General features: G+C 46.0%; 1 protein-coding gene across 1 annotated transcript; it reads right to left on the bottom strand.

Moving 5' to 3' along the window:
- Positions 1–1,556: 1,556 nt before the first annotated feature.
- CYP2W1 (cytochrome P450 family 2 subfamily W member 1) lies at positions 1,557–11,774 on the bottom strand. Its single transcript, XM_076350817.1, has 9 exons — positions 11,470–11,774; positions 8,982–9,144; positions 7,551–7,700; positions 7,283–7,440; positions 5,146–5,316; positions 3,951–4,092; positions 3,456–3,640; positions 2,697–2,838; positions 1,557–2,183 (listed from the first exon to the last, which is right to left on the bottom strand). Exons 1-9 carry the CDS (start codon positions 11,650–11,652, stop codon positions 1,996–1,998), a joined length of 1,482 nt encoding a protein of 493 aa, XP_076206932.1. The 5' UTR covers positions 11,653–11,774; the 3' UTR covers positions 1,557–1,995.
- Positions 11,775–14,179: the final 2,405 nt, after the last annotated feature.

Raw genomic sequence — 14,179 nt, 5'->3', positions numbered from 1 at the left:
ACTGTGCAATACCCGTGCCTCAACAAGAGCCATGAGCTACCAGGTGCAAACATTGAAGGAAAACAGGTTTCTCTGATTCCTTTGAAAAGTGCATCCTGCTTGTGCTTGTGTTAGCAGATGGATGGAAGTGATCACTCCCCAGCACACTGAATTAGACAGCTGAATATATCCGCAAAAGAGAGTGCCTGCCTCCCATTTATTTGTTCAGCCAAATGATGGCAGAACACTGATTATGACTCAGCTACAGATTTATCTAGCAGAAAATATTGGCTCTTAGGGGTGGAAATACCATTTCCACATTCCTCAGTGGCACTGAGGGTCTTCCCTCTAGCTGCAAAACATGTTTGTGCCTTGCAACACACTGACCTGAATTGAAGGCAAACATCTCAGGGCAGGACAGGTGGCTTGATTTTGAAAGTAAGATCTGAACAAGTCCAACTCACACTGCGTCTGTGGCTCATGCCACACGCAGCTGGCTGGGCAGCATGTCCCATAGCCCAGCCTGCCATCCCTAGCGCTGCATGATGCTGGGACCAGGGGTTCCTGCTCTCAGAGGGGCAATGATCAGGTGCAAGGATTGCAGCAACTGTAAAGATTTGTAAAATGAGGGCTGCCTTGTATCTGCAGCCCCTCTGCGCACTGGCCTGAGCAATAAGCATTGTGCAGAATATAATTTCAATTTTCTTTTTCCCACAAGATGGCACCACGATCCCTCTGAGTCACACACAGCCCAGCCCTGCAGTCCTTACTGGGGTAAAACGCCCTGCCAGCCACAAATTCGGGCTGTATGAGGAGGGCAGAGCTAAGCCTTGAGGCTTTATGTGCCCCCAGTCCAACTGCATTCATCTGCGAGCAAGGCTGGGAGCAAAGACATATGCACTATATATTTACCATTAACCTGGAAGAATCAGGTAGTATGCAGGGAACAGGAGGAGTCTTCTCCTCCCCATCCTACAGCAGACTAGGATCTCTCCCAGGGGTTAACCGGCTCAAACACTTTGTGGGACAATGGCTCAACCCATCTCCCATTGCAGTCCTATCAGCTCCTTCACTCAGCATTTCAGACCAAGGAAGAAGCCAGCTGCTGTAAAAGACTCCTGTTGCTTTCACTGATGAGGGGATGTGATGAGGATCCATCTCTAGTCATCTCAGAGGAGAAGAGATGGGAATGTCTCACAGAAAGCTGGGAGAAGTAAGGAAAGGGAAGATGGACAGGTTTTCTGTCACTTTGCCTGGATCTGCCCAGCTTCTGTGCTGCTTAAGGAAAGAACATTTTAGAAGCATCTTTGCAATGTTTGCATGCTTGCTTGTTCACACGTGGTGCTCTGAAGAGAAGTTGTGCTTATGTATTTGAGCTACCTTTGCAAAAATGTAGCGGGGGGGAGTGTCTTCACTTGCCTGGGGAGAGCTGTTAAGTCCCACATCACTGCAGGTGTACCAGAGCCTGTACCCTCAGAGCAAGGGGAACCTAAGAAGTCCAGCGTTTGGCATCTGGGATTCGAACCAGAAGTCTGGAAAGTGTTGGAAGAGCATCCATCACACACAGAAAGAGCAGGTATCTGGGAATAATTTATCCCGTGTGCAGTAGGGAATGGGAAAAGAGCAGGGATTAGACAATGACCAAGATTTGTATCTAATATTGCTCTCCAAGTGAAGAAATGATCCACTCTTGAGAAGCATCCTCTCCCAGAAGCTCAGAACTAGAATAACTTTCTTATGTTGTGTATTTGATGTGTAAAGTAGTGGCTGTCCTGTCATTTCCAGTCATGTATCTGGCTGGAATTTTCCAGGTACCCTTACCCACCAGCCCTCCTCTGCTTCTTAGAAAAATATTTGTTCAACAGATATTTTAAGCATACAGCCAGTACTTGCAAGGCTTTGAGTAAGAAGACACTACTTGTATCTGCTGCACAGGGATCTGGTTTCTCCTTTGTGCATCCGCTAGGCTCTGCACAAAACAATTACGTGGATTTTTCTCAGTTCAGAGCCTTGGGCTTATTGGCGTAGCACAGCGCAGGCACACTGTGGATGGGGTCTCATGGTGAATCCAGCCTCTGCAGTCGTGTCCAGCTCAGATTCTTTGACCCCAGGTGGAGGCTTAAAAGTGAATTTCTGGATCAAGCCTGTGAAGAAGATGAAGAGCTCCATCGTGGCAAGACTTTCTCCAATGCAGTTTCTCCGCCCTGCAATGCCAAAAGAATGCTGTTGGTGGAGTGATTGGGTAAGTGGTGGCTCAGCCCAACACTTCTTCCCTACTACTTGGTAGCAACAGCGTGAGGGACAGCATAGGCCTCAGAAATGCAAAATAGTGTGGCATGATATTCAGCAGCCATCACCGTTGGTCTCCTACAGGCATTTGAACAAGGCTGTTTCACTCTGAGTCTGCAAGGAATTCATCTGGGACACCCTAGAAACTGGCCTTCCCAAGACAGAGGGAAGGTTGAACTCTTGCTTGAAGGCGTTGAGTCTTCTGTAGGTCCCAGTGGTGTCTTTAAACACCAGGACCCGGTGTGCCTCCCAGTGTGGGCTGAGGGACTGTTTGCAAGTCATCAAAACCCAGGGCGGGTATTTCTAAGCCATCCCCACCACTGATGTCTGTGCTGTTCCCAACAGAGGCTTGGATCCTGCCTTGGCTAATATCTTCTGAGGGGCACTGAGAACTCGGTGCCCCATGCAGGATCAAACGCTTTCGTTACCTGTGGAGAAGGGCAGGAACGCTTTCTTCTTTACAAAGTTCCCATCTGCATCAAGGAAATGGTTGGGGTTGAACTCATCTGGCGTCTCCCATTGCGTTTTATCCAGCAGCACAGAGGTGAGCAGAGGAATCACTGTTGTTCCCTGCAGCACAATCACGCTCTGCTTTAGCATGTGTGGGTGTAGCAAACTTCTGGCTTTGCCCATTCAGCCACGTAACCGTTCCTCCCTTTGGGCTCTGTCTGCAAGCAAACTTCTACCTCTGAAGAACTGATTTCTGGCCTTGTATATGACCATATGACCCTTAGTTAGTGTGGATACCCAGTTCACTGGAATTACTGACTAACATGTGATTAAACAACAATGGTTGTTGGCTGTTCCTGAGTTATGAAGCAGAAGAAAGACGTTGGGCCAGGCTTCCTTCCTGCCCAGCTGCTTTCTGCTTGCCTCAAACAAGGCAATGAGACAATGCCGTGGTACTCCAGAGGCAGAACTGCTCTACAGGGCATGAATGGCAATGGAGAGTGAAGAGAATAAGGAACAGACTCCGGATTACAAAGATTGAGTTATGGGAAATGGGAAGTTGTGCGCATAACCCTGAAGTCACACTGCCATCGGACCCGGAGGAGATGGGGGATTAGGGAACTGGCTCTTCCCCACCAAAAGCCCCGTGCTTCAAGCTCCCCCACTCCTTGTGACATTTTGCCCTGTGGGTCACTGGTGTGCTGCACGCCCCTCTTCATCTGGAGAGCAGCAAGTACCTTGGGGATGAAGTAGCCTTTAAAGTGGGTGTCAACAGAGGTGCACCGTGGAACATGTGGCAGGAGGGTGACAAATCTCTGCACCTCATGGATCACTGCATTGGTAAATGGCATGTTTTTCCGGTCCTCAAAGGTAGGCAAGGAGCCAGGGCCAAGAACTCGCTCAATCTCTGCGTGCACCTTTTCTGCAGGGTGAAGGAAAGGCATGAAGTGAGTTCCCTCAGTGGTAAAGCACCTCCAAATCCCAGCTCGTGCTGACTGTTGGTTGGACCACCTCAGGGCAGGAGGTTGCCCAGCCCCTGAGAGCAGAGAGAGAACAACCCCTCAGATCCTTTGGTCCTGAATGGCAGCATACAGCACTTGGACAGAGGTGGACAGGTTGCAGATGCTCTGACTTTGGATGCATGAGAGGCTACGAAGCTTTTACAGGTGAGCAGCACTGCAAAGTACTTCAGTACCCTACGTAAGAAAAGCAAAACCATAAAGGTGTCTTACTTTGAATCTCAGGGTACTTCATCAGCAGCAGGATGGCCCATTGCAATGTTGTGGATGTGGTCTCGGTGCCAGCCATAAGCAGGTCGAGTGCAGAGGCCAATACATTCGCATCATGAAAAAGTGTATTGCTTTTATTTTGCTCCTGCAGGGAAATAAAAAGAAAAAAAACCACTGCTGTTAGCATGGAAAGAGAGCACTAGGACAGGTAACCTAGTCTTCAGAGACATTACAGTGTGATGCATGTGAATTACAAGTGCCAAGTTGTACCGCATTGACATACATGACAGAAATGCTTCAGTTTTCAGCAGAAATATTTTCACACTTGAGATTTTACCCCCAAAATATGAACTAACTGGACAAACTCATTGATTTTCCAACATCACATGACATTTATGTGCTTTGGGCAGTGGTTATCTGATCAACTCAGGACTTCCATCCCCTGCCTGTGGATCCTGAGAAGGTGGAAAATTGATGAGAAGTGCAGGACAGTGCCTTCCCGAGCCGAGGAGCTGGGGTTTGTCTGGGTGTGTGTCAGGCCCTCTAGGAGCTGCAGGAAAGCCCAGGACACCACTGGCACATCAGCTCTGCTGTCCCTGCTTCATGCTGCTGATGGGAAACACTTTGCCCGTTCCTGTGTGCAACAGCCGAGGCACTCGCACAAGGCGTCAAGCCCAAGTACCCATCCTGCCCACCACCCGTCTCAAGTACGCGGATGCCAAGGCTTGGAGAAAAAGGGCAAATACAGACTACTCCTTCCTTGCTATACTCCCACACCATCATTCCTGTTGGTAAATCCACTACGTGGGAGCTGGTGATGTGTTTGCGCAAACGCAATGGGAACTTCTGCATCTCTGCAACTGGGAATCTGTTGCCTCTTCCCATGCCTGTAGGGAGGGATGCGCCTGCCTGGAGTGCGCTGGAAAAATGGCATCACCTCCCTCTCTCTCCAGCGAGGAAGGGACTGCAGCTGACACCTGAGGACAAGTTTTAGACATTCATGCGATACGGTCTGGTTAATTATTTCTTGCTTTTCCTTCAGTGTGCAGTATTCAATATATTAAAATAGGAGGATGTTTACCCCAAATTTAAATGTTTTCACATAGACTGTAGTAGAGCATGTTCATTAGACAAGAAACACAGAGCATCTCTGTATAAGATAGATACCGCACTAGAAATCGTCATATTGTTAAAATACCTCTTGTTTGAATACCAATGCATCAATGTAGCTCGTCAGGTTGTTTTCCTTAATACTTTCTTTGCTTTCCTTGATGCACTTCTTTAAGATCACACACACCTCTTCTACTTTTTTCAGTATCATCTTGTGAGGTTTGAGGAGAAATCCAAGGAATGGGTAGAAATTAAATAACTAAAAAGAAAAAAAGGAAAAAAAATCACAGAAAAAAATTAAATTCACCCATTACCTTGTAAAAGTCAAGTACCATAATGGAGAAATCATTTATGTGAGGAACCAAATGACATGTGATCGGAGTCTCTCTTTTTTGGTAACTAAAAAATGTTAATGTATAAAAATGCCTCCTCTTATTAAAAATTCTCTACAGAAATGAATGGAGCCTATCAGACTTGTCTAGACAGAGCCTATAAACATGAATTAAAAAAAAATACAATTAAGGGAAAGTGATAGTAAACTCATGAAACAATGAAATTACATTTTTAAAGAGGTAATAAAGCAAAAAGATAAAGCATTACACAAAGAAAACTCCAAATGTTTAGCAAGCTAAAATACTTATGTTTTAAAGTTGTTAGATCATCATTTTTAACTTTCACATGAATTATAAATCAATTACACTCAGTTCTCGGCATCATTAAATTTCACAGCACAATAAAGAGTTGCATTTGATGTGCAGGGGGGTTACTTACACCATTTCTCAATGTTATAAATAAACTGGCTGCAGAATAAGATTCACAAATCTCTTGCTCTTGCTAACTGGTTATAATTTTTGCTGTTTTCTGCAAAAACTAAACCTGCTGTAGAGATTAAAAGAAAAGGGGTGTTATACTACTGTAAATTGTAGCTATTGTAAATAGTTCTCATTCAGGTAATAAATTCATCAGCATCTTTTTTTTAAACAGCTTTTTAGATGACTGGTCCCATATTACCCTAAGTAACTAATACTCTATTCCTTGTGATGGAGGATTAAGTTTAACAAGAGCTCTCGGCCCAGATCAGAGCCTCTTAGTTGGAATACTCTTTTTATGCAGGTCCGTTGAGCAGGTATTGATTTAATGCCACGATAGGAGGTATGAGAGGTCCGTATATAATGTCTGCAGCTCTGTACTTTGTACTACTACTCTGTAACTTCACTAGTTTCTTAAACTGTAGCAAGACACCAAAACCTAGTAACCCCCAAACACACGTGCAACTGTCCCTAAGACAAGAGGTTACTTTTGGGATGTCCACACAGCGTCCAGCGGAAAATAACTGGAATGAGGTGGGTATTTTTCTTTGTACATGCACAAATAAAGTAATTATTTCAATAGTTTTATCACCAGTGTGTTTTTAAAGAAACAAACTCTGGCCATGCCCTCCAAGAGGCACCTGATTCCCTCCTGTCTCTTCCACCTGAGCCTTCTTTGGACCAAAAATACTAGGGAGTAGGAGATGCTGTCATTCTGTGTTTTATTCTGGGTACCGCTGGACAAATACTGACAAAAAAAGCAAGAAACATCAAAAAACAGGTAAGCAGAGTCCTTCTGAACTCTCTGTCAAAAGTGCTACAAACATTTTTGAGACACACTCCAGGAACATTTTCCTGCTGTTACTGTGAATCACCGAAGACAGAAGGTTGCCCCGATCCCAGTCCTACATTAGGGTCTGTTTCCCCATGGGAGACTACAATTCGTCATAAACCGTAAAGTTTGCAAAATAACGTGATTAAAAATAATAACATAAAGGGTGGAGTCTATAGTGCTACTGTGGATTTCCACTGATGCTCCTGGACACTGCCTGCCCCAAGTCCCACCATGCTGGAAGCCTCAGTTATTGCACCTTCTGGCTGCGGAAGAATCAAGGACATCCCTTCTGCTGGCAAGGTCACATCAGCATCTCAGCCCAGTGCCACCATGTGATGTTGAATCTCCTTCCAAGAGGATTTCACAAAGGAAGAAAAACCCAAAACAAAGAATCTTGTCCCTGCCCACGGCAGGGGGGTTGGACTAGATGATCTTTAAAGGTCCCTTCTGACCCAAAGCATTCTATGATTCTTATGTTTTAGTACCCTAAAGATTCTCCAAAAGCATCCAGTAATAGTAAGTCGGCTTGACCTACCAACTCTGATGAGATACTGGAGCATCTCGGCACTTGCATAACTTACATGCAAGAATGGAGAGCCAAGAAGGTGCATAACTTCATCTATGAGTCTTAACAGAGTGAGAAACGTTGGGTCTTCATAATCAAACCTTTTCCCAAAGAGAATAGCAAAGGTGATGTTGGTGGGGGCCATATTCAAAAATCGTAATTGGAAAGGTCCACCTAGAAATGAACAAAATCATAACTGTATTGGTCATTTCTGGAGGAACCCAGAGGTCTCCACAGTGGCTTTGTAAAGTAGCATGAAACACTCGATGCCATCTCCAGCTCACCTTTGAAGGATTTGATCAGCTCAATGAGAAAGTGAAGCTCCTCAAGCATCCTTTCTTCTCCAAGATGCTTCCCCATGCCGAGATCCCGCATGGTGGCTATGGTGAACCGCCGTGTCGTCTTCCAGAGTTCTTGAGAAGAAAAGAACACACCTACGGAGGGATTGCATGCCCTGTTTGCCGAGGTGGTACGGTATTTTCTCAGAAACACCAAAAGCACAGCTGGGGAGCGCAGGTATTTTGCAACCTGGTGGAACCTGTTTGGGAGAGGACTGGGGGGCTCTGTGGGGGGCTGGCTTGGGAAAGCACCTCCCCAGGTAGGTTCAGGAGGGCAGGAGGCAATATTTTAAACAGTCGGGTACTGTTCACACCAAAGCTCTGGGTTTGGCTTGTTTATAGCTTTGTCTTTTTGCAGCCATGCACAGTAAAAAGCTCTGTGCATGGTATTTGTCTCAGGCTGACTTGTTTTTCCTTAGAAAAATGACCCAGCTGTTTCAGAAAGCAAGGCTAGGAGCAGATGACACCACTCTGTCCCTGTCATGACCAGGACAAACGATTTCACTGAACAACTTGCATTTTAGAGGACGAACTGTATACTGTGCAGGGGGAAAAGGAGGGGTGGCAGGGAGGCACCTTTGCTTACAGCTGGGGAATACCCCCCAGCTGGCTAACCCATCGGCCAAGAAAAGTGCTCAGCCAAGAGGGCACAGAGGTCTTTGGGTACAATTCAGAAGTCCTCCCTTTCCCAGGAGGGTGTCCAGGGCCGAACATAGTCTACATCTTCATAGAGTGGTTGGGAAAGTAGCGTAGTGTACCCTTCCTCACACTGGGCCTCACTCTTAAAAACAAGATGAAAAAAACCCCACACGCTGTATGCATTATATACATATTAGGTCATCAAATCTTTTCCTTTCAGCCCCGGATTATCCCCTTCATTGTTTTTCAATGTCTAGTCTTGGGCAATGTATTACTTTTTAACATGCAATTCAGAAACATGCCAAAAATATGTTTACAGAAGTAACTGTCTGAGGTACAAAGAGGCCATGCTATTGCACTCTTGCCAGTTCTTGCAGCCTTTATCATGAGTCATGCATGATCCACGCTTTGTCTGAACTCCCGGTAACTGTAGAAAAGAGATTGCATAAGGACCTCAGCCTCCACATTGTGAAAAATAATTTCCTTCCCTCTGCGCTGAAAAAAAAACCCCTGAAATGTGACCCAAGTGCCACTAAAAGCAAATACCTGATAAGGCAAATAAGAAGATCCCCAGAAGTGTTTTTCTTAAGAAAACAAATAACTGCCCCCAAGCCCCACAAAATGTAGCCCTCGACGATAAGGATGCAGCTCAAGACTCTTAAATACGGTTGCAATTGAAACAACACATTTGAGAAAGAGCATAGCAAGCACGTCCTTATCTTTTCAACCTGCCAGTACCGTTTCCATGTTGGATGTGATAGAATATGGGTATAGCTGGTCTGTCTGCAAACACATCCGCTGTGTTCAGAAGGGCATCCTTTACTGCCTCGTAGCCAGTCAGCACCACCACCTTCTGAAACCCCAAATGGACGGTGAACACAGGGCCATATTTCTCTGAAATCTAGAAAGAGAGAAAAATCGGAGCGTGGAGGTCATCAGTGGGAGTGGTGTGTCCTGCTGGGGTGGAGGAAGAGTTGCCTTCCCTCCTCCTTCTGTGGCGGGAAGGGCTGGAGGGATGCCAGAGATAAAGCCCTGAGACGGTTAAATGAAAGAGGAATCAAAGCAAATAAACACTGGTCTGTTTAACCCAACAGCTTCCATAAACCCACTGTTTTTCTGAGCTGCTTGGGCTCAGTTTGGTGCAGTGGGTTAAAAGAGGCAGAAGGTAAGAAGAGATTTTGGGCACCAGCAGCAGCATAAAAGCATCACCAAGATCTGCCAGACGGCTATGGAGCAACTGCTGACCGGGCAGGCTGTAATGCTACCGTCCACCACAAGAGGAGGAAAGAGCAGAGGTGTCCTTATTTATTATAAAAAGTTAAATAAAAGCTTTGTTGCAATTAATGCAGAGGTACGTAATATGATTCACCAAGGATGGACATATGGACATTGCTCTTTCAACTTGCCTTAGAAAATTACCCCAATACCACACTCTACTTTTTATTTCTGCTGCACCATAGTTTTCAAGCCGATGCACAGCAGGACTTTACAATGAGATCTGAGATACCGGGCAGCAGGAGCTCTCTGGAGGCTCACAAACGTGGTCCTGCCAGGCCTTACAAGGAATTAAGACTTGACTGAGAGCAACGGAGTTGAAACTCCATAAAGCTATCGTGAGATCAGCCCTGGTGTCCCTTAAAAGGAGACCAGTTCTGGCAATGTAAACCAGAGGAGGGTCCAAAGCTTAGCAACCCCTCCTGCTGTACCAAAGCAAACAGGTAGCCCAGGCAGTCTAATCAGTGATTCACCAATATAGCCAGACTTGTTGAATTTATGCAAAAAAGTAGTTCACAGGACACTGATTTCAATCATTTGTTCAAAATAATGTTTCGGTTGCTGCATCATCAACTGTGCAACTTTCATGGGGAAATCCTTTAGGGATCCTCCTTTCAGGGAGGATTTTCTACTCCAGGTCATTTGTTTGCTGATACCTTAAAGGTCTTCTGGCAAGTCACCTTTCAGATCATTACTGCAGTTCCACAAGCCCAATATAAAGTCTCACCCCACCAGTAACTGCAGCCCAGGGGACCCTCTCGCCTTCCTCTGCCCTTTGCAGTCCGGGCAGAGCAGACTGCAAAGGGCAGAGGATGGCGAGAGGGTCCCCTGGGCTGCAACCATAGACCCCTTTCCCGGCTGGCTGCTCGATGCTATAGTTCAATGGGGGAAAGAAGGCATCGGTGTGGCCAATGTGCCCAATACCTTCCCCTGAGTCTGTGTTTCACTAAGATCTTATCACCTTGCTCCTGGGTCCTCAAGTCACCTCCTTTCCAGCCTCTGCTTTGCTTAGTCTTCCCAGCACGTCCATGCACCACCCCAAAACCCCTTGTCCCCTACCCTCCTCTGCAGGAGGATTTCTGGTCTTGCCAGAAACAGGAACCACAGTCCAAACCATTTCCCACCTCCCAAGCTCTGGGTGTTGAGCCTAGTGTGAGCTGGCCGGTGTAAGATGAAGATGCATCTCCACAGGCATCTTGGAGGCCCCTCGCACGGCATGGTGATGGGAACGAGAGAGGGAAAGCCAGCTTCCCTTCCCTACATAACGCTAAGCAGGTCAGAGGGCTGCTGGCAACCTGATGTTAAAGGGCTTGGTGTAAGGTGCAGGATATTCACACCCCATGTCCTGACATGGGGAATGCCCGCTGAGCCGCATTTTGGCTCTGAGAGACTAAATACATTGAAATTTTCCCCTTTTTTCTGGAAAACAGATGCAAGGCAACTACGACTCCTACAGAGAACCTTGTCTTGCATAACTCCAAGTCATTCACTGTTTCAAATTATTTCTCCTACATCTCTTCTTCGGACTGTGCTATATTAATTCCCATTCTCATGAAAAGCTGGCAACACGAATAAGAAATACAAGCTAATTTGGCAGCCACAATTAAGCATCCATCTTTCAATTTGGCTACGTGGACACTCAAATATTTTAAAGTATTTCACAACACAAGGAAGATGCCAAAATTTAGGTCCATCAGTCTGTCTGATGCGGATACTCATAGTTTTCAATGTGTGAGTAGTTCTCTTGTAAGCACTGCTCGTATTTAACATCACCCTCTGCAGAGTGGGGATTTAACAGTTTCCTTGGTCATTTTGAAACCTTTAAAACATCACAGTTTTTTAAGAACACATTTGGCACCAAAAATCATCTCAGAACTGTCACCAGAGGAGAATTTTGAATAGGTACATGCTGACATTCAACACCCTAGAAACAAAGGACACCTGTTCTTACCTTCATTAGTGACTTGTCTTGCCTTCTGATGTCCAGCAAATGCAGGTTGCCAATGATCGGAAGAGGAAACGGACCGGGAGGCAAATTTAAAGCTGATTGCTTAAAAACTTTTAAAACATAAAGCGCAGCTGATAAAAGCAATGCGCACACCCCACAGATGAAGAGGTGTGTGAAGGCAGCCATATTTTGATGGAGCTTGCCTTTCTGGAAAGCCACTGAGACACCTTTATTAGAATGCTCACATTATCGCATTATATTTATTCAGAGTAAATGATGTCAGGGTTTTTGCTGCACTTTGCACAATCTTCCCCTCCACCCCCAGCTCTCCAAAAAACCTGGAATTTATGTCTGCAAAAGGCAAAGTCCAAGCAGAACTCGTGGAGGTGCAGGCCCCCCGCTGAGTGCAGCGGGGCAGGTTTGCTTCATTTCATAGAATCATAGAATCATAGACTAGTTTGGGTTGGAAGGGACCTCTAAAGGTCATCTAGTCCAACCCCCCTGCCACGGCCTACCTCAGATTCTTCTGCCTGCAATAATTTCCCAGCACCTGGGAGTCCCATTTCTGCTTTATCATTAGGCATCAGTCATGGAATTTCTCTTTAGATTTCCTCTTCATCCCCCTCTTCCATCCTTTTCATCTAACCTCTTCTCTGAACACAGGCAGCTCTTTACCTTCTGCCTTCTCGCTCTTTACCTTACAAATGCCAATCCCAAAACAATCCTTCAGGGTAGACAAGCATTGTTCATCCCACAGTATACAGTGAAGGAGAAGCAGGTCCTGCAGGCGAAAAGACTTGCTCCAGGCTATGCGTGAAGCTGGGTGGACAGCATCTTCCCTCCTCTTCCACCTTCTTGTGCCCTTGCAGTGAAGCATTTTCTCCCAGTGAAGGGAAACAAAAACTGGGCAATCTTCGCATGCAAAAAAATCAGGACCCATTTGTTGCCTTTGCAGATTGGGAGCTCTGTTGCTTATCTCTGCGCTCTTCCTATTTATTGACACTTTGAATCTGGGCTGTCCTAAAGACCTATACAGTGTGCAGACAGAAAGCTACCCCTCCTTACATCAGGTAGCCCTATAGCCTGGCTTGAATGATTCGCCAGCCCCGTGTAAAACACCTAACAAGGCACTTTTACAGTTCTTACTCTTCCTTACTGCGGGCTACATTATAGAAAGTTCAATAAAATGCAGAATTGCTGACCTCCTCTTGTTTTTTTCCCCCATCAGAGACTGGTGAAAAACTAATTCACTGCTGCAAACTCCAAAGTCATAATTCAGTCTCATGCCTTCCTCTTTCATGAATGGGTCTTTTAGTGAGGGGCATTTTTTCCTGCTCCCCATCCAGTGTTAACTGGTACTACTTTCACTCTATACCCAACAAAAGAAATATAAAAATCATGTCTTGGAGAGCTGGATTATTGAATCAACATGAATGTGGAAGTCTTTGTAAAAGATCTGCTGTTCCCACTGGTTTCTGGCAGCGTCTAACAGAGTGAGACCTGTCAGAGACATTAGTGGAGACACACATCGCTTTTCTAAAATTAGCCCAATCTCACAAACGATGCAATGGTCCCATAGGTAGGAAAACAGCATTTGATATCTTTTTTTGAGCCCTTTTAGATCACAAAGACTTTATACTGCTCCATACTGTGATACGAGATGGTATCAGCCTCAAGGATGCTTTGGGACTGTTCCAAGGTGCAGCAAGGCTCACACTTACACTGGACACAACGTGGATTCAAACGTGGACTCTCCCATCCATCTCAGGCAGGCCACGGACGGACTGGGGAGGACGTGATCTCGGCTCATACCCAGTCCTCTCAAACCGTGCACCGCCCGGGAACCGTCCATCCATCCCAAACCCACTTGTGTTACAAACAACAGCATTTGTGGTAAGAGCAGGAGACCGGGAGTCTGGATATATGCGTTTGCGTCCTTGCTTGGACAATGACTTGTCTATGTGGCTTTGAGGAGCGCAGCGCAGGGCTGTGCCCCGGGACGGCCCCGGAGCGTGTGTCAGGGCTGGGCTGTGAATGCAGCCGTTGTGCCCGGAGCCCTGCTCCCCTGGGGCCGACTCAGCTCCTACCCTTTCACTATAGTCATTCTGGGAGGTCTTTTGGGCTCCATGCAGAAAGGAGGTAAGCAGGACACGGTGTAGGAACGGCATCTCCTCACACCATAAGAATTATCAAAATCAAGAGGCAGAGAGATGTCACTGTGACACGGAAAATGTCTTTACGATTCCCAAAGAGAAGGGAGCAAGGAAGCAATCAGCCTACCTCTCCGCACACACCCAGCCTGCCCAGCGGGAGGAAAGGTTACTCATTACCTGCAGGGTGAAGCAACCCGTGAAAGAGGCAAAGCTGGGCAAAGATAACAGCATCTTAGATGGCCTGCAAAAACATTTTCACCTAAGAGATTTAAGTTAAAAATTAAAATGAAAATTAATCTTTATCTAGGAGTAAATGATCTCTCTGAAAAAAATCAAACCTCCCTAGTCAGAGCAGGGTCATGTCACAAGTCACAGGAGAAATTACGGAAAGGGAAGCACAGAAAGAAAAGCCCTTATACAGAGTGCCCTGGGACCGAACCACCCATGGATTTGTAGTTGGAAAGGAAGTCATTCCTTGGGCTGTGTATAATTATTTGGAGGTCAAGCCCTTCTAAATCAGCCACTCTTGGGCAGAGAGGACTAGAAAGCAGAAACCGAGG

This window comes from Aptenodytes patagonicus, chromosome 13 (genome assembly GCF_965638725.1).
Source record: "Aptenodytes patagonicus chromosome 13, bAptPat1.pri.cur, whole genome shotgun sequence".
Taxonomy (NCBI): Eukaryota; Metazoa; Chordata; class Aves; order Sphenisciformes; family Spheniscidae; genus Aptenodytes; species Aptenodytes patagonicus.
This window is presented reverse-complemented; position numbering and strand designations above follow the sequence as displayed.

What these genes read in the sequence shown, in the direction of transcription:
- CYP2W1 (XM_076350817.1), bottom strand. Translation starts at nt 11,652, where the DNA reads ATGGCTGCCTTCACACACCTCTTCATCTGTGGGGTGTGCGCATTGCTT. An exon ending in TTGGCTCTCCATTCTTGCAT is followed by an intron (nt 5,317 to 7,282) that starts GTAAGTTATGCA and finishes TTTTCTTTTTAG; the next exon opens with TTATTTAATTTCTACCCATT. An exon ending in AAGGCTACTTCATCCCCAAG is followed by an intron (nt 2,839 to 3,455) that starts GTACTTGCTGCT and finishes ATTGTGCTGCAG; the next exon opens with GGAACAACAGTGATTCCTCT.